Source organism: Vulpes vulpes, unplaced genomic scaffold, assembly GCF_048418805.1.
Source record: "Vulpes vulpes isolate BD-2025 unplaced genomic scaffold, VulVul3 Bu000000725, whole genome shotgun sequence".
Taxonomy (NCBI): domain Eukaryota; kingdom Metazoa; phylum Chordata; class Mammalia; order Carnivora; family Canidae; genus Vulpes; species Vulpes vulpes.
The window spans coordinates 73,456-94,178 of record NW_027325708.1 but is presented as its reverse complement, the minus strand read 5'-3'; the positions used below and the strand labels follow the sequence as shown (position 1 = coordinate 94,178).

The 20,723-nt window shown below is 33.9% G+C and overlaps 1 protein-coding gene across 1 annotated transcript in view; it reads left to right on the top strand.

The window, feature by feature from the left end:
* Positions 1-20,723, top strand: part of LOC112912762 (low-density lipoprotein receptor-related protein 1B-like) — a gene marked incomplete at its 5' end in the record, with an annotated part of 93,272 nt that overhangs the window by 22,558 nt on the left and 49,991 nt on the right. The window contains 5 exons of the mRNA XM_072745185.1: positions 3,134-3,262; positions 6,369-6,491; positions 10,532-10,672; positions 11,830-12,017; positions 17,786-17,969. Of these exons, the coding sequence (XP_072601286.1) occupies positions 3,134-3,262; positions 6,369-6,491; positions 10,532-10,672; positions 11,830-12,017; positions 17,786-17,969 (765 nt within the window). The remainder of the gene's footprint in view (positions 1-3,133; positions 3,263-6,368; positions 6,492-10,531; positions 10,673-11,829; positions 12,018-17,785; positions 17,970-20,723) is intronic.

The window sequence follows — 20,723 nt, the reverse complement described above, 5'->3', positions numbered from 1 at the left end:
GATATAAAGACCCTGAAACCAGAGTTGAATCCTCCTACATCTGTATTTTCCTTACTTATTAAGAGGATACAAAAAAGAACTCCTTTATGTAACTATAGTGGTCATCTATACATGATTTGTACACATGTACACAATATAAATTATTTCCCTTCTCTTTTGTTCTATTTCTCCTGCTCTCTCCCTTATTTTTCAGTATTATTGCCACATCTACATCTATCAGAGTCCTGATAATTTTTTTTAAAGAATTAAAATGGTAATGGACATGTTTACTTGTTATCAAAACACTCAGTCTATTTCATTTAATTACAGACTGCATTTTACATGCTAACTACCAACCTGGAGACACATTAAAAAAAGAAAAAACCTGCTTTCGACTCAGTATCATTCAATGAACTGAATTTAATATACTAGAATTGGAAAGGAATTTTATAAATAATTTATTTCAGTGGTTCTCCTCTCTAGTGCACAAAAGATCCTTCTTAGAAGTTTGTTAAAAATGTAGATTCTTAATCTTCACCTTCAAATATTCTAATGTGGGCTGTAAACACAACCTTTCTTAAGAAGCACAAGAATGGTTCTGACTTGGAAATCTGAGGATCTCATTTTGAAAATCGTCATCTGGGCTCCTGAGTGGCTCAGTCAGTTAAACGTCTGCTTTGGCTCAGCTCATGATCTCAGGATTCTGGGATCATAGTGCTCCTAACTCCATGAGGATCTTGCTTGTCCCTCATCCCCCTGCCTGCTGCTCCCCCTGCTTGCGCTCTCTCTCTCTCTCTCTCTCATAAATAAATAAAAGCTTAAAAAAAAAAAAAAGAATTGCCTCTGGTCCACCTTCATCATTTGACAGATGAAAAAAGAGAAACTCAAAGAAGTTAACAAATTGCCTGAGGTCACCCAGTGAATCCGTCAGTGATGACAGGGCTAAGACCCGAATTCAGATTTCTTGAATGCTTCCTAAGTGGGATGGTGACTCTAACCAATCAAATATTATGTCTGAGCAGGTGCACAGGATGTATCTGGTAGAAATCTTTCAGCTTGTCTTCTTCCTTTCTTGGGATTCATTTCCCTGAGGAAGGCAATGTGTCTCCAGATGGCAGGGGTAACTATAGAATGAAGCCATGAGTTTTTTCTTTGGCCCATTTTCTTTCCAATTGACTATGATGTTTTGGCATGCTCTTAATACAGAATCTGTTAAATACTATCAGGGGAGCCAGAAAATTAGCTGCAAAGAGCTTTATGCCATTTTATAGCTTGAGGTATCTTAGTAATTATCTAGTCATACCCCTCATTTTACAAATAGTGAAACTCAGACACTAGTCTTCTCCAAGGTCATACAGAATTAAATTTCTCAACAGCCAAATTGATGTTATATCTATTATGCCTACCCTGAGAATAAATTGGGGTGATAATAAGAAAGTAGAAAAGGAAGTATCAAACTTCCTTACCAAAAGAGAATGCAGTTTGTAAAAATCCCAAGCTAAATAACAAAAATATTATGGAAATTAAAGCACTAATTGAGAGCATAATAGTGAAAGTGACACTTTATATTCTTATAGCAAGCTTGAAAAGATAGATCATAATAAGGAATAGTATAAAAATAAATTCTTTAGGAACGTAATTCTATTATAGAAGGTATTAAAGACATAATAGGTAGCAGGTAAATTCATTTTTAAATGAAAGCGACATTTATTTAATAGATTTTTATGATTTCTCTCCAGTAATAGAGATCATATTAAATCTCATCCTATTAGCACAGATCCTCTATCCAATGAAAAAATCTGAATTACCTGGAGGACTTTTCTATATTCACTTGCCGTCCTGTCCTCCAAGCTAAAGTATATGTCAAGGACAGTCATGTTTATGATGGAAAAAATCCTCAAAGGGTTTTATTTTGGCACCCCGCTGCCCTCCATATTGAAAGCATTGCAATAAAAGGCATTATCTGCTCATAACAACTCTACAGCTGAAAAGAAAGATGATAATGGTTATATAATTAAACCATTTTGGTCACTGCTTTAAATGTTTGGAACCAAATATCTCTCATCATTTTATTCAGTCATATTTTCTTCCTGCAGATATTAGCATTTAAAAAACTAATTCTAGCAATGCATGTTTCAGCATCTATTCTACAGGTAGCTTTTGTTCACAGGAAAATGAAGTTAAAGAAAAGTTAGAACATGATCTCAGGGTCTTGTAACTGATTCACTCAACAAGTATTTTCTATAAATAAACAAAGCATTCCATATGTACAACTGTACTGGAGGCTAGGAAAACATCATGAGAAATAATCCTGTTCTATTCCATATGATTACCTTATACCCATATAAGGAGAAACAAAGGGACCACCTATGACTCTTTATCATCAGAGTCAGCAAGCATATATATATATTTTTTTCTGCATACATTTGAAAAACATGCCTCTAAGGGAAACATTGAATTACAGAGCAGAGAAAAAGTAGATTCTGTTTATTAAGTGTGTAAAAACAAAAGGAACGTGTGTACATTTATTCTTTTCAACAACACAAGGTAGGGAGTGACAGTCAATGACCTCAGTTGTTAAGAGAAAGTGCTTAGGAATCAGAAGGGTTTTTGGATCCCCAACTCAATTCGTGGCATCCTGAGCAACTTGTGACATTCTGCACGCTATTCAGCTTCTGTGAACCTCAGTTTCCTATCAGTGAAATGACACAAATAATAGTCCTGGTTGGAATTTTTGCAAGAATTAAATGAGTAAATATATTAAGTGCCTAGCATATATCAAGTAATAAAAATGCCATTATTATTATTATCCTTTTAGGTTCAGTTCAGTCTTTGAGAAATTTTATCATCGTTTATTACCAATTCTATGGCATTTCTATGCCTTGCTACATCTTCTACGGAGAAAAGATCTTTATTATTTTCTGCCATGCAGCCTTAGGACATCTAATACCTGCATTTAGGAAGGAATGCATCCCGAGAGGAAAATGCATAAACATCTCTAGGAGAAGGATAATGTGTGATGATTTGATAGCAATAATCTCTTCCTTTTCAGCAGCATTCTTCTGTTTCCTTTCTTTCTACAGGGAATATAAGCCTGAGCCCTTTCCCAGCAGACATGTAGTGACCTTAATAGCATTCTTTCCTTGGGTTTCAGGCGCTGCGACCTGTGCAGTCGACATGTTCAGCTGCCAGGGCTCCCACGCGTGTGTACCACGACACTGGCTGTGTGATGGTGAAAGGGACTGTCCTAATGGAAGTGATGAGCTCTCCACAGCGGGCTGTGGTAGGACACGTGGGGCTCTGTGTGAAGGAAGGCAGACTCTTGCTTTTGCAGTACTCACCATATCACATTTTCTCTCACTTTCCCAATCCCTGGACTCATAAGTAGTATCAGAATTCATCAGGTGCCATGTGGTCACCATAATAGTCCAGCAACCCCTCTACCTAACTGCTGTTCAGAGTTTTTCAAAAATACTACCCATTTTAAAACCATTCTGATGAACCCAGATTCATCATTTCGCTTCTGAGGTTATGTAGCTTCCTGATGTGTGTGTGTGACTGTGGGAGATTTGTTATTTTTTTTCTAGAACCCCAACCCTACCCCCACAAAGGCTTTTAGATTGCCTATTACGGACACTCTATAAATGGCTGATGTGATCCCAAATAACTACTGATCAGAAGGTCAGTAAACACCTATTAGTCCTACGGAGAGGGTATTAACCCTTAGGTCAGGTAAAAATAGTATGGCTATAGCTGAATGAAGCCAGGGGATTGGGGGAACACCTTAGGAGGTCAGACAATTTATTAAGTCTCTGACTCTTGGTCACCTCAGGAAATTTTCACGGAATTGCTCAACAGTAAAAATTTAGATAAATTCCTTTGCTTGATCAAGAGAATGAAGGAGCCGAGTATTTGAATGCAGGTCCCAAGGTCACATGGGGATCTATTGAGATGAGCAATTTGTCAGAAATAGTGCTGTGAATTCTGCTCATTAAAGTGAATTCTGCTAATTATCTCACCAAGGACCCGTCTTGAGGTCTTTACAACTATATTTGAAGCCATACCATAGGTGTGTGTGTATGCGGGTGTGCGTGTGTGGAGGTGGAAGGCGTAGTTAAGTGGAGAAGGAAGAACAAACTTTGAGGCAGGCCTATGAGCACAGAACTCATGCTATAGTAGAATGATTCACTTTGATCTTGAAACTGATTTGTGTGTCTGTAAAGGTCAATGGGGCTACTGAGGGCTACATAATAAAGGATTATGCCTCAATTCAGGGACCAGATGGTCCCAGTATACTGTTGCTATTGTAGCAAGTTAACACTCTGGGAGGCATATTAGCACTTTTGGAACACATGGGTGCTATTAAGTAAATTATGCTAAAATACAACAAATTGTACTCAAGTGACCTGAAAGCGTTAATGCTAAATAAGCCTCTGTTGCTTATGTTTCAAAAAAAAAAAAAAAGAATTCACGTATTAGAATTGGCATAATTCACTGGAGTTATATAAGCTGTCATACAGTTCAAAGTTAGAGGAGTTATTAGTAACTGTGTTTTACTTTTCTTATAATGGGCAGTTTTTAATGCGGCTCCTACGTGGCTTCCACATCATTTTTGAAGATAAGTTTGTTGAAAATAAATTACACTTGATTAAACCCAAGGAATCCTTTTTGTTTTACTTAGTCTTGTCTCTATTTTAGTCATTATGGACTTGAAAGCAGAGATTTCCTTTTTTCAAGACAGGGAAGTCTGGGGGTAGGGAGCCAATAGGGCTTGTAAAAGAATAATTATGCCTTCAGTGACAGATGAAATATAGAAATGATACGAGGTCATCACAAAGAAATAATATACAAAAAACACTAGAAATGTCACTGAAGGATTTCAAGAAAAATAACGTTATTGAGTCATAAAGAACAAAGAGAAAAAAGAGAGGTGTTCTATGTAGAGGGAAGTGCCTATTAAGACATGGAAGGAGGTTAGAAGTCATGTAATTTTTTTCAAGTGCCCATTATATGTCAATTATTTTGGTAGGTGCTTTTATTTGCATTATTGAGTTCTCAAAGTATCTCAGTGAAATGTTTTTGAGGATCTGCCAAAAATAATTGTTACACAGATAGGAATTTAAGTAGCATCCTGGAATTTATTGAGTTCCTGAAATGAGCTGATCTGCTTCATATACCTTATCTAGTTCCTGCAAGAAGTTTATCAGATAGGTTTTATTATCCCCATTAAACAGATAAAGAAACAGATGCAGCAAGAAGGTAAATACCTTCCTCAGGATACAAATCATAAGTAGCAGAGTGACCCTTTGCAAAGCCTTCCCCTTTCTAGTATCTTGTAATGCCATGTTTCAGAGTCCTTTTTTATTTAAAACTGAGATATAATTGGCATATAGCATTGTATTAGTTTTAGGTGTACAACATAATGATTTGGTATATGCAATATTGTGCACTGATTAGCACAATAAGTTTAGTTAACATCCATTATATAGAAGATTTTTTTTACATTCAAAATACCCCAAACCTTGAGTCCTACCATAGCATCTATCCATTAAACAAGACAAGGTAATTGAAAATGATCTCTTCAAACCACTGTGCTTCTATGCATATTGTTCTGTGCATATTAACATTAATTCACTCTGCACAAGTTACCAGCTTTTGAACTTTTGCTGAAAGTTATTGGACTTTTTGGTCAACCGTTCTCCCCCTTGGTTTGGACCTTTGCTACAGCACTATTGTCATGGCTCAGGATTCCGAAAGAATCGATATTCCATTTTGTGGATAGATATCCCTAATTTGATGTGGTGCTTAATGCTTGGGCTTATCACACCATAGATCTTAATTTAACCGAGAAGTTTTATTTTCATCTTAGAGACAATAACTTTCTTAGCTCTTTTGATGCTTTCTTTTCACTTCATCATAAGCAATAGTGCTTGGTAGTCTTTTCAGTTCCATTTTTCACAAGGAAGCAAGGTTTCAATTTTTTTTATCACTTTACTAATATTAGTAAAGGAATGAGGAGAGAAAAAAATCCAGCCGCATTATTACAGTTGAGTGTCTTTTTTTTTTTTAATCACATGTGAATGTTTGAATTCATCCCTCAGCAAACTTACAGATTGCTAAATGTCCTGAAATTTTAGGGTCACTCTGGAATTGTTGAATATATTAATACTGAAACTTTGAATTACATTAATATATTTGGTATATGTTAATATATATTAGGAATTTATATGTAGTTGATATATATTATGAATAGAATATTGAGCAAACTTTTCTTTTTCTAAATAACTATGAATTATTGAGTATAATAACATACATTCCCCAAACTCCTCACATGGGGAAAAGTAAAATAGGGACTCATCTAACTTCATTCTTTGTGATATCTTTCTTAGCTCCCAATAATACATGTGATGAAAATGCTTTCATGTGTCATAATAAAGTGTGCATCCCCAAGCAATTTGTTTGTGACCATGATGATGACTGTGGAGATGGCTCAGATGAGTCACAGCAGTGTGGTAAGCATATCCAAACTTTTCATGGAAGAGATTCTCTGGCTAAATAATAGTCTTTTAGGATGACTCAGGAAATAAATAAATGACAAAAACAACACATTTCTTAGTGTCACAAAGGGCATGTAAGCTCAGTTACCCATAGTAGTACCTCAATAACCTCTTTAAACTCTAATGCATAATTATACATTGATTTGGAGATCATGTCTACATATAATATGTTCTTATTAGGAAGCACATGGGGGAAATAGTTATAAAATGTCTTTTGGTTGAAAAACAATATATGGCTAGCTAATTCAGTCTTATAGCCAAATCAAGTATTTGAATGAAGAAAAAATAGAATTCACAATTATCAGAGAAACTGTATAATTAACATTCTTCTTTCACCTTATCTTCTTACATGTGTGCTTATTTCTTAAAATTTAATATTATTGTGACATTTATCTTGTCATCGCATATATATTTATCTGACCATCACATATATAATGTATATATAGATACAAATGTAGCTTTTGTAGTGAAAATCATGAAAAGTTCTTACGTGAAATTGAAATTTTACACAAACCTAGTATTTTTGTAAAAAACAAAAACTTAAATGTGTACATGAATAAATATAAGATGAAAAGCCATAAAATCCACATATAATCACGAAAGACAGTAGATTTAGTGCCCTCCTTTGTTCTCCTTGTGTTGTGTCTATAGTCTTGGTCTTTGAGAGCAATCTCTTTGAAATCAGCGAATCCCAGTTTTTACGATCTTTTCACAATTAAGTCATGGATTCGATGTGATATTTTAAAAGGTGCATCATACCTTGAGATGTAAATTTGAAGTAGAGTTATGTCTGATTGAGTATCTTCCCTCTGCTAGATACTTACGCAGTTGATATGGAAATGAATGAGACATATCCTAGAAGAAATTGCAGACAAACAGGAAAATCAGAAATACATGCTAGAATAATAGCACACGTTGTCAGATGTGACTAAGAATCACAATACATGGGATCAGAGCTGAGAGAATAAGTTTTGAAGCACTATGGGACGCCTGGGTGGCTCAGCAGTTGAGCACCTACCTTCGGCCCAGGGTGTAATCCCGGAATTTGGGATGAGTCCCACATCAGGCACCTTGCAGGGAGCCTGCTTCTCCCTCTGCCTGTGTCTCTGCCTCTCTCTCTCTGTGTCTCTCATGAATAAACAAATAAAGTCTTTAAAAAAATTATTAAAATTTTTTTTGAAGCACTAAAGAATAGTAGCAGAGAGAATGTTAGAGAGTCATGTGTAGATGGTAGATAAAATAACACAGTGGTTAAAATCACGGACTTGGAGCCAGATGGCCTGGGTCTAGATCCTGGCTTGGACACCTAGTATCTGTATGACCTTTGAAGTTATTTCACATTTCTGCACCTCAATTCCTCATCTGTAAAAAAATAAAAGACAACATTGTTTAACTCTTACGGCTGTTGAGAGAATTAAATTAGTTACTATTTGTCAAGTCCTTAGAATAGTTCTGGATACATAGAAAGTTCTATTTATATTTCCAAATGGCTACATATTGACATAGTTGAAGAATAATAGTCTTTTGTGAGGTAAATTGAAATTAGAAAGTTGAAACTGGATCCGAAGAAGTCTGAAATATAATGTTAAAGAATTTGTGTTTAATTATTTTGGCTCTCAGTTGACAGCGCACATTTGAAATGGGAATGCCACAGTAAAAATATGTTTCAGAATCATCTTTTTCAGCAGAGTGGATGAAATATTGCCTTGGGACAGGGGAGCCGTTAGGTGGAAAGTAAGCTAGCTAGAAGATAATTGCAATAGTTCTGGTGATTAATGATGTGATGATAAACCAGGACAGAAATGGTGGAATGGAAAGAACAGTATGGGTCAGGATTCATTTACAGTCCTATATGGAGGATAAAGGAGAATTTCTAGCTTGGATGACTTGGTGGATGGTGTTACCATCATTAATGGGCTTTGGAAAATAGGTGGTTAAGGGCCAAGTTTTCCTGGTGTAGGAGAAGAGAAATGTAAAAAATAATAATAATAATAATTAATTTTGGATGTTTTGAATATGAAGTGTTAATCAGACAATAACATGAAGCTATAGAGTGAGTGTTTGAAAATTTAGTTCCAGAGGTCACCAGTATGATTTCTGCAAATATAATTAGTTTGCTGGCCATCGGCATAAAGCTGATATTCAAAATATGACAAAAATTGAAAACAGCCAACACTGCAGAAAGGAAAAGAGGAAAACAATAGGCTAAAGATTGAAGTTAGGGCTTCGCCTGCAATATTTTAGGATGGAAGAGGAGAGGACTTCATACAGAAAGAAGGATACAAGGAAACAGCCAAAATAAGACAACGTCATGGGGAATAGATTGTAAATATTAAACCAGGAAATTATTTACAAGGTAGTATTCTCAACAATATCAAATGCTGCAGGAAAGTGAAATATATAAGAGTGTGATGCACCCTTGAATTTGACACTTGTCCCTTTGTATTTGCTGGCTTCAAGAGGATTTTAAGAAGGTAGATATTGTAGAAATGGGTTGAATGAATGGAGGCTGAACTGGAGATAAGTAAGGGAATGCTGGGTAGAGTGGTAGGTAAGAGGATAATGTGTACATAAGAGTTATGTGGATGGATTATTTTTTTTAATATTTTTATTTTTATTTATTTGAGAGAGAAAGAGAGAGAGTGTGAGTGAGCAGAGGGAAGGGAAGAGTGAAAGAATCCTCAGACTCCCCACTGAGCACGGAGCTCTACTGAGGACTTGATCCCAGGACCCCGAGATCATGACCTGAGCCTAAATCAAGCATCAGTTGCTTAACTGACTGAGCCACCCAGGCTTCCCTGATGGATTTTTATTGTCACTGGGCTGGGAGAGACTTGAATGTAATGTATATATTGACCAAGGAGAATGAACTAGTGAAGAGGGCAAGGGTGGAAGAAAGCGCAGGGAAACTAAAATTGTTTCTAAACTCTGCAGTTTGCCATTCAGTACGACAAACCTTTCGATTGTATTATCATTGTTGAAATATTTTTCTATTGGAATTTTATTTGTTAACAAACATACAGATCTTATTTCCTATCTTCATTATTATTATTATTATTATTATTTTATTTATGATAGTCACAGACAGAGAGAGAGAGAGGCAGAGACACAGGCAGCGGGAGAAGCAGGCTCCATGTACCGGGAGCCCGATGTGGGATTCGATCCCGGGTCTCCAGGATCGCGCCCTGGGCCAAAGGCAGGCGCCAAACCATTGCGCCACCCAGGGATCCCTTATTTCCTATCTTCAAAAGTAAAATATATACCAGGTTTACCAGAAAGTTTCTAATAGCAATGACAGTTTTCATTGTTAAGAAACTTAGGAAAAATTCAATCTAAAACTCATAATAGTCAAAATCAAATGAGTTTTACTTATAAATAGGCATAGATATGAACATTAAAAATTGACGGGCTGATACTCTGATTTGAATAAAGCTTTTTAGTGCCTCTAAGTATCAATATATAGGATAATTACAATAGTTGTGTGCTTATTGCTTTATAAATTGACTTTAAAAAATTTTTTTAACAATGTCTTTAAACTTCCAAATGCTGCTTCCCAAACATAAACATGGCATTATGGCTTCTGAGAATTATCGTTGTAACTCGGAATCACTTCATCCATATGTTCTGGTACTATACCTAATCAAGCTTAGTCTTGAAAAAACATTAATAGCTTTATTCTTGTTTTCCATTCAAAGGAAAATCTTTAGGACATAGACTATAGGTGAATAGAGACAGTATTGTTGAGTATTGCATTTTTGTTTCCTCACCTAGAAACAATAAGATTGCCTTGTTTTTTATTTTCTTTCCTGGACCTTAACCCCACTTCTTAACCACAAATATCTCTTGCAAGTATGACCACTGTCCCAAAAAGGAATAAGAAACACTTCCTATAGAAGACATAGATAGGTCCCATGGTTAACTAGGTATGGTGTACGTTAGGGAATGCAGATTTAATATTTGTCATATAATTAGAATGTTACTTTCTTTGTCTCTAGGATACCGAGAGTGTACTGCAGAAGAATTTAGTTGTGCTGATGGACGATGTCTCTTAAATACTCAATGGCAGTGTGATGGGGACTTTGACTGCCCTGACCATTCTGATGAAGCACCTTTAAACCCAAAGTGCAAAAGTGCAGGTACAGAAGATATATAATATTGTGCTTATTCCAAAATTTGCTTTTCAATGGCAAAACTGTGACTCTGATTTTCAGTTCAGTCTAGTATGATATTCAATGAAAATAAATGCAAATAATTAAGCATGGGATGTTTCAAGTGATACCATGGAGGAGCTTAGCAATCAACTATGTTGTCAAGCTAGTTTTAGAAATTTAAATCTGTGCTAAAATATGAAGATTTGAGGCAACACACCAAACGGATCCATTACCCTGACCCCTTTCAAAAAATCATTTTTTCTTAATATGTGATTTTATGCGAAAACAGTTTCCTTATTTGGACCTATTTGAAAGCTCAAAATAAGTCCAAAATAAGTCAACAAAGTAAGTTGAGATTTACCAAGAGAAGGTCTGTATTAATGATGCTTAGCCAAAATAAAGTAAACTGCATATCATTTGACAGAAATATATACATAGCCAAACTTGGACTATTTTTCATTTCACTATTCCAAAGACCAAATACATAATCATATATTTAAAATAAACCCAATTACTTTTTCTCATGTACTTTACATGCTAATAGGCTTTCTTTTATCATGTATGATAATGAACAATGTTCAAGTCATCAGGTTATGAGTAGCTCCAAAACCTAAACTCTTTTCCATAGCTATATTTGGAACAACTATTATTCACCACAAATGTCCTTTTTATGCCCTGACTTAAAAGTGTCAATGTTATATTTCCAAGAAGAAAAAGAATCTAGGAATATCTACCTATTCTAGATTCTTAATTTTTAGTGACATATAATTTCTCAGAGACCTGTGGCTTGAAGGGAAATGTCAAACTCTCATTATACTTTTGAATCAATTCTTCACAATATAGGTGAAGACAGAAAGACTTCATTAATTTGACTATAGGTGCTTATTTTGATTGCTAATGTTCATGGCAAAGAAAGATTTTCAGTAAGTGTTGAACATGAAAGTACAGTTGGCCCTTGTTTTTTTTTTTTTTAATGTTTTGTGTATAAAATACTACACTACATATAGAGGATTTTATATGTATATAAATTTTACTATAATTTTTGACAGATAAGTTATCATACGTGTGAATGTTTTCAGCAATTGTAGTATAAAGCAATGGCATGCCCTTTATGTTCCATTTGTTTTATTTTCTTTTTCCAGAACAGTCATGCAACAGTTCATTTTTTATGTGCAAAAATGGCAGGTGCATTCCCAGTGGAAGTCTTTGTGACAATAAGGATGACTGTGGCGATGGCTCAGATGAGAGAAACTGCCATATAAATGAATGTTTGAGTAAGAAAGTCAGTGGATGTTCTCAAGATTGTCAGGACCTTCCAGTCAGTTACAAGGTAGGGTCTCATCAAAAATAGAAAATCACATGATACATTGGAATTTGAGATAATGAATACTATTCAATCCAAAGAGCTGTAGAACTTAAAATGCATCATAGTATTTTCTGGTAAAAGTATTTAAATGAGGAGTATCTATATAAGCCACTCATTATAATCATGTGGCATAAAAATCGTAAAAATGTACTCAGAAAGACAAAAATGCCAAAGTGATTTTCAATATATGTTGAACATAAAGAGAAAAAAAAAGGCAAGAAAAACCCAGTGTTTAGAGAGATCCTGCCATGTTAACAGCACATAAATATGTATGCAACTGTTGAGTTCCCATTTCTTCCCTCGTTCTTCCTCCCATCTTTGAAGTGAAATGGGCTAATCATTTATTTACTGCAACACTGGATAATACAGTACTTTTCATGTACACAGGAAGAAAAAAAATAGAACGCATGAATTATTAGGACCGAGTGCAGGTACACTAAAAATAAATCACCCCTAATATCCTAATTGGTTTTGTTAGCACCGTTTTCCTGAAGAGCGTGATTCACTGACAAAATTGATTGACAGAAATAGCTTTTGAAAACATTTCTGTTTGATTCATGTTGAATAGAGGATGCAAATGAGCATGATATTAAAATTAAAGCTGTGCATTAGGCTAAAATTGATGATGTAAGTGTGGGAAAATCTCAGGAAGAGCGATTCATTTGAAAGTCAGTGTTTTTAACAGAGCGATAGCTCTGTATGAATCAGCAATAGGGCATGCTCCTACAAAACACAGAGACGGTCTTATGCCAGTTAAGATCATTACAGAGGTTAGATTTTTATTATACTGAGTTCTGCACTGGTCAGAACACATCTGGGTTACTATGTGCATTAATGAACATGGTATTTTAAGAGGAATTTGGACAAATTGTAGTGTATATACATTTGTACATCCCAAAGCATTAGGATTCCATGTGCCAGACATGTACCTTCAGAAGGAGTTTTTCCTGGAGCAAAGATGGCTTATTAGCTGTGTTCAAACATATGAAGCCCCGGATTAGGGAGCAGACCTAGTCTGAGTTGTTTCAAAGGTTGGGATTATGAGTTGGGAAGCAGACTGTTCAATATGAGGAAAAGTACTCTACAGTACTATCTTTACATTGGAATGAGCTGCCTCATTTCTCACTACTAAAGGGGTTAAATTGTAGCTAAGTAACTTTCTTTAAAGCATGCTAGAGAAAATACATGTGTATTGCAGAGATGTGGTACCTTTTTCCCTGCCAACATTGACATTCTATGACAAGCCATTTCTATCTAATGGTAAATTTAGCCAAATAACCACTTTGCCATTTGTAATCTTTGGATTTCTAGTATTTTGATTAATTTAGCTACATTGATAGGATTTTATTGCATGTAGATGTAACCAGAGAACTACAATAATCATTCCACCCCGTGCAAAAACAGAGATTAAAAACTTAAATATTAAAAAAGGTATATTTGTTTAAGACATAGTGCAAATACTATATTAAGAAGAGTTGGTTAAATTTACAGGCTTAAAACACAAGCATTGTGTTGTAGGTAAAATGAAACAAGATAAATGAGCCAAAATAAGTCTTAATGAGATGAATATGTATCAAATAACTAATTTTGGCAGTAAATATTTTGAAACCCAATGAAGCAGAAAAAATATCACCAGTGACTTCTGCACAATCAATAGACATGTGTTTCCTGAAAAATCAGAGCATGTGTCATGGAATTGTTACAGATAATTAGTTAAAATTTCAACTCATAGTTTATAAATAGTTCTTTAGTTCTGTCTATATAATATATACATTCTGTATTTCTATGTATCTACAGAATCTCTATATCATAGAATCAGTATCTATCTATATAAAAACTTAAATTTCAAAGTAGTTCTCCTTGTGTTTATCCTGAATGTGTTTAAATCTAGAATAACAATCTTGGAGAAATCTAAAAATTATAGAATATCAGATGGTCACTTTTTGACATAACATTCAAAACGAGGCTTAATATTTTTTAAATGCCTGCATATGGGGTGCCTGGGTGGCTCAGTCAGTTAAGAATTCAAGTCATGACCTCAGGGTCCTAGGATGGAACACCCCTCCACCGTGAGACTCTGCTCAGCGGGGAGTCTGCTCAATGATTCTATTTTCTCTCTCCCTCTCCTTCTGCTCCTATCCCATTCATTCTCTCTCTCTCTCTCTCTCTCTGTCTCTCTCTCTCTCTAAAATAAATAAATAAAGCCTTAAAAATAAAAATGAAAAAATAAAATAAAATGCCGGCATATAAGTACTTAGTGCTCAGAAATGCCATGTTTAAAAAACTGCTATAGTAGAAATAGGCATCATCCTGAGTGCCATGTTAAATCTATTTTAATTACTTTATAAGATCTCTCATATAGAAATACTTATTGATAATTTTTAAAAATTAGTGTTTTCACCTTGACTTTTCAAAAGGAGTCATAGAATGAAGGAGAATTCTAGTTAAAATAGACAACATATTTAATCATTCATAAGTCTATGTATATGATACCTGAAAGAATTCAATAGGGTTCTTGAATATGTACACATGTCAAAACTAATTAATAAAATAAAGCATCTATTGGGGAAACAAAAGAGATATAAAAATTCAAGCAGCTGAGACTAGAATCATAAATGAGAGATTTAAATAAAGTTTCAAAGCAAATATTTTACATACTGTGTTGAGATTATACACACACACACTTATATTTATATTAATGATAATTTATTGATAGGAAATTTAATAAAAAGACTTATCTACAATAAAAAGCTTCTATATTTTTGGAAAATAAAGTTTATGAGTTTTTCTCTTCTATTGAATGGGGAAAACCATCCAGTAACCTATTTCTCATTACAATATCTGCAGAACATGACATGAAATCCTCCTCCAAATTCTGCAATAAAATTAAAATTGCTTACAAAAGCAAAATTTAGACCTTATGGGCTGTGAACAATTTGCACGTTTGTTGTAAAACAAATACAATGTATCTAACTATTCAAAAGGGAGCAATAACATTTACTAAAGCAAGGATCTTATTTTGATGGGAAGGATAATTTACCATATAAAAACAAATGTACTTCTGGGAGAGAAATAAGTTTTAATGTATATATTAGAAATAAAATAACATTTGTCAAATATCACTTTAAAAGCTGCAAAGAAACTTATTTGAATGTAATAGGAAAAGTATGGATAGCTGTAATTCTGATAGCTGTTTGACACTATATAAAAATTAATACAAACCAGGAAAATTTGAAGTAGTTCTCAAAGATGAGAAAAATTAAGATGATATTGAATATATATAAATCTCACTTTCATAAAAAATGTTTTTCTTTGTAAATGAAGGTGAGAGTTTTTAAAACTTATTTTCTATTAAATATAGATGAATCTTTGAAGATGCAAATGATTATTAGTTTCTTTCATTCAATTTATGAAAATTAGGCTAGTGGAATTTCCCATTGATACCTTTGGGTAATCTGGGAGCAAATATGTTTCTGTTAAAACAAGATTAGAGGTGCCTGGGTGGCTCATTTGGTTGAGTGTCTGCCTTCAGCTCAGATCATGATCCCAGCATCCTAGGATCAAGCCCTGTGTCAGGCTCTTCCTGCTTGATGGTGAGCCTGCTTCTCCCTCCCCCTGCTTGTGTGTGCTGTGCTATGTCTCTCTCCCCCTCTTCAAATAAATAAATCTAAAAAAAAAATTCTCTTTCAAGAAACAATTTCTTAAAAAGTTACTGATAACCTTAGACATACTAATTTCATTTGTTTATAGAAATGTGTATATTACATTTGGTAGCTTTTACCAATTCTACCTTACAAATTGATTTTCCATAAATGTGTTTTCATCTAAGCCGTCTCTTTGCTATAATAGTTCGATAAACCTGACATTAGCCATTCAAAATCATTTTCAGAAATCCCATTAAAACTGGGACACTGTTTATTTCCTTTTCTAATACTCTTTAAGAGGAACCCAGTACATTCTATTAAAAATCCTTTCACTTGTCCTAATGAGCCCCTTGAATTCACCACTGTCCTATGTCAGACTATGGATTTCTGGTTTCCCAACCACATGACCACATGGTCATTTTCCAGTCTTTACAGTGATAACTTTTTGAATACTGTCATTTTCTCACTTTCTTTAAAAAAAATATTGCTTTTACAAATTGTAATAAAATATATATGACATAACATTTACCAATTGAACCATTTTTTGAACCATTTTTAAACGTACACTTATGTAACAGTAAGCGTCTCACTTTTTTTGCCATCGCAAAGCACCAATTGTCCTGACTTCCCAAATCAGGTAGCAGGATGAGTGTTCTCAAAGGAAGTAAGAGTTTGATAAGGAGAGTGTGGGAAATAAAGCTGTGGCTTTTGCTTTGAAATGCTGGTGTGCTAGTGGGTCCTAGAAAACAAAACAACACATAATTACTGAGGATTATTAGCTAATTATTGGTGTAAATTGTTAATGATGAAAGTGCTAAGAGCTTAAAGGGATCCATTCCTGGTAAAATAACTTAGTAAATGGTATTTAATTCTCATTAGAGTACTTTCAGGTGAAGATGATGCTGCTTCTCTCCCAACTAATAAATATGGGGGTTTTTTGGTCCTTAAAAAAATTCAGTTGTTTGTTATTTAAAAATATGCACATATATCTCTATAATATTTCTCCCCATAGATACAAAGCTCTGCCATCATGTTTACCCTCAAATAAATGAGGTTATTAAATGTTTGCTCTGAATAACTCTTGAATACTAGTTACTGTTAACCATTTAGGGCTTATTTTAATTCACTGTCTTACTCAATATTCACACATTCCTTTATTCCAAGAGTGCTAAATAATATTTGTAAAGGTTAATAGCATTGTAATCATTGGGCCAATTATAGGTTCATTTTATGTAATTACAGTTCTCATATGCTAGTTGGCAGGAGTATAGACTTGAAAGACTGTTGCAGATCACAGGATCACAGGATGCCATTGTTTTCAGGACTGCAAAGACATATATGGAGTGACATATTGTATTCAGAATTTACATGCCAATTAGTGAATACTGCACGCCATCATCAGAGGTTCATACACTACATGATAGAGATGTTGAAGAAAAGATTTGATGATACAAACTGATTATAGTGGGGAAATTGTTACTATTATTTCTCCAGACAGCATCAACATAGTTATAGAACCAGACCCAGTCCTTAAATATTAATTGGGCCTTACTAAGGGTTACAGACAGTCTGGTTTCTCCAACTGGCTTTATCCAGGCACCATTTCCTTTGTGCCTCTAGGTTTCTTATCAGTTAACTAAAAACAATAAGACCTGCATCATAGATTTCTGTAAAGCTCTGATGAAATTCCACATGTAATCAGTTAGTATTCAAAGCTCCAAATATGAATTCTTATGATTGTTAAAGTCCTCTAAAAATACAATGTAATGTAACAGAAAAAGAAAAAAATAAATTGCCTCATGTTGTTGTTGCTGTCATGGTATAGCCACATGGCTTTGAGGACGTCAATTAACTTTTATGATCTTGCCAACCTCAGATGATCAAATGAAGATATTTAGGAAAGTTTTTTTTTAGCTTTAGCTTTATTTAATATACATAATTCTTATTAAAACCATTGGAGACGGAAAGACTTGCCATTATCCACTCTTACACTATTTTCTTTCTTGAATCAAGCTAAAGGGATATTCAATAGGAAAAGACAGTGACAATGATATGAATTGATGATTATGCTTGTTTTTCATTCTTCAGTGCAAATGCTGGCCTGGATTCCAACTGAAGGATGATGGTAAAACATGTGTAGACATTGATGAATGCTCCTTGGGATTTCCGTGTAGCCAGCAATGCATTAATACATATGGGACCTACAAGTGCCTCTGTACAGATGGCTATGAAATACAACCTGATAACCCCAATGGCTGCAAATCACTCTCAGGTATCGAATTGCACTTGTCCACTAATCCAACTTCAGTTACACCTATGGATTCTGAATTTTATAACCATTCTTACTGAGTTCATACCTGCTGATGTTTCTGAGAAATCAAAATTCTTCCCTACTTACCTTGATATAGGAACCTGTCACTCTAATTTTGCATGCTGTCCACAAACTGTTCTATTTGTAATAAAATTGCATTATGGTCTTGTGAATTATTAAGTGCTTCCTAGATTTTGAGAGTGCTCAGAAGTGAAAAGAACTATTTCTAGCAATTTCTCCTGCTGCATCACAGGTTCTTAGGAGTAGATTTAGCCAAGAGTGGTAAAAAGGCTATTGTAATTGTATTATAATAGTTTTTCCTTCTCTACACCATACACACTCATATATGTATGCCAAGGAGAAGAGGTCAATAATGATAATGACAATGATGAGTACAACAATAGCAATAAATCAACTATGTAGGACTATTTGAATTCTTCCAGTGATTCAGCAAATATTATTAAATCTCTATTTGTTCCAAGTAGTGTGTTTGATTTGTAAATTAGAAAATTCGATAGAACATAGACCAAATTTTTAAAAATATTGTAATTCATTAGGGGAAAATACACGTATCAAAATAATACAAAGCAATATATAATAAGTAATTATTGTTTTTAAGTGAGAAAAAATGCTACATATAAGTCTCTTCCCCCTTTGTTTTTGAGTATAATGAATCAAATAGCATGGCCAGTTTATTATGTATATGTATGCCATATATACATGACAGCATTTAAAACATTAGATATCTTATTTACCTACATAAAATAAATGCCAGTGACAGGAATTCTTAAAATTAGTTTTCAACCAGTTAAAACTTCAAACATTATTGAAGAAAAAAGATAGCCATTTCAATTTTTTAAATTTTATTTTTACTTACTCTTGGAATAGTCATCACTGAATTAATTTATGTATTATTTGGAGCCTGTTTTGTTTTTTTTTTTTTTTTAGATTTACCAACCTACTTACTATATCATGCATTCAGTGACATAAGAAGAGATAAAATCTCCAAATCAATAAATGTTTTTGTTACTTTAAACTTTTCACTAATAATGGTATAAAGGAGATGAGTACTAATGATTGCAGTTTTGGTCTTATTATACCAGGTATCCATGCTGTTGTTTTTCAAAACAGTAATAATTGGAAACTAATAATAACTTTAATACAAAACCAAAATGTCTCTGAAGCATAAATCTTTTGCAAGAGAGAGAATAGATTTTTTCCAACTTTATTGAGATATAGTTGACATATACCTGTGTAACTATTTAAAAAATTATAACTGTGTAACTTTAGAGTATATAATGTATTGATTTGATACCCTTATATATGGCAATATGATTGCCACCATAGTGTTAGAAACACTTCCATCACTTCACCTAATTACCATTTTATGTGTGTGTGGCAATAACATTTAAGCTCTACTCTCTTAGCAACTTTCAAGTATGTCGTGTTGTTATCCATAATCACCAAGCTGTGACTTAGATCCTCAGAACTTAATTATCTTCTAACTGGAAGTTTGTACTTTTAAAACAACATCTCCCCATTTCTCTCGTGCTTCATACTTGGTAATCACTATTTCACTGTTTCTAGGAGTTTGGTTATTTTGAGGTTCTATGTATAAGTGACATTACATAGTATTTATTTTTCTTTGACTTATTTCACTTCATATAATGTCCTCAAGGACATCTATGTTGTAAATGGTAGGATTTTATTATTTCTCATCACTGAATAATATTCAATTATGTGTGTGGGTATAATATAATATTACATATGTATGTAATACAGATAATGTATAATACAATATACATACATTGGATACTATATAATATACATATGCATAATTACAAATGTATAAATCAATGTGTGTGTTTGAATACAGATTATATATAAACATATATTTACACATATGTGTATGCATGTCACATTGTCTTTATTTGTCCATTGATGGACACTTAGATTGTTTCCATATCTTAGTTGTTGTAAATAATGCTGTCATAAACATGAGAGTGCAGTTAGATCTTTGATATCTTGTTTTCATTTCCTTTGGATAAGTACCCAGAGGTGAAATTCTTGGTTCATATGTTAGTTCTATTTCTAACGTTTTTAGAAACCTCTGTACTATTTTTTGTAGTTGATTTACATTCCCACCAATGATGAACAAAGGTCCCCCTTTCTCACGTCCTTTCCAACACTTTTTATCTCAGGTTTTTTTGATGATAGTTATTTTAATAGGTGAAATGTGATATCTCATTGTGGTTTTAATTGTGTCTCTCTGATGATTACTGATGTTGAGTATCTTTTCATGTATTTGTTGGCCATTTGTATGTTTTTGGAAAAATGTCTATTCAGTTCTGATGCCCTCTTTAATTAATTAATTAATTAATTAACTAAATTGATAGAGAGCAAGGAAGGGTAGAGAGAGAAAGAGAGAATCTTAAGCAGGTTCCATGCTCAGCACAGAGCCTAACATAGGGGTCAATCTCACAACCTTGAGATCATGACCTGAGCCAAAATCAAGAGTCAAATGCTCAACTGACTGAGCTGCCTAGGTGGCCCTCCCCTGCCCATTTTTAAATAAAATATTTTGGGGGCTTTTTGTGGATTTGTATAAGTTCTATATATATTTTCAATAATAACCATAATATTAACATCTTATCAGATATATAATTTACAAATATTTTCTCCCATTCCATAGGTTGCCTTCTGATTACGTTGATT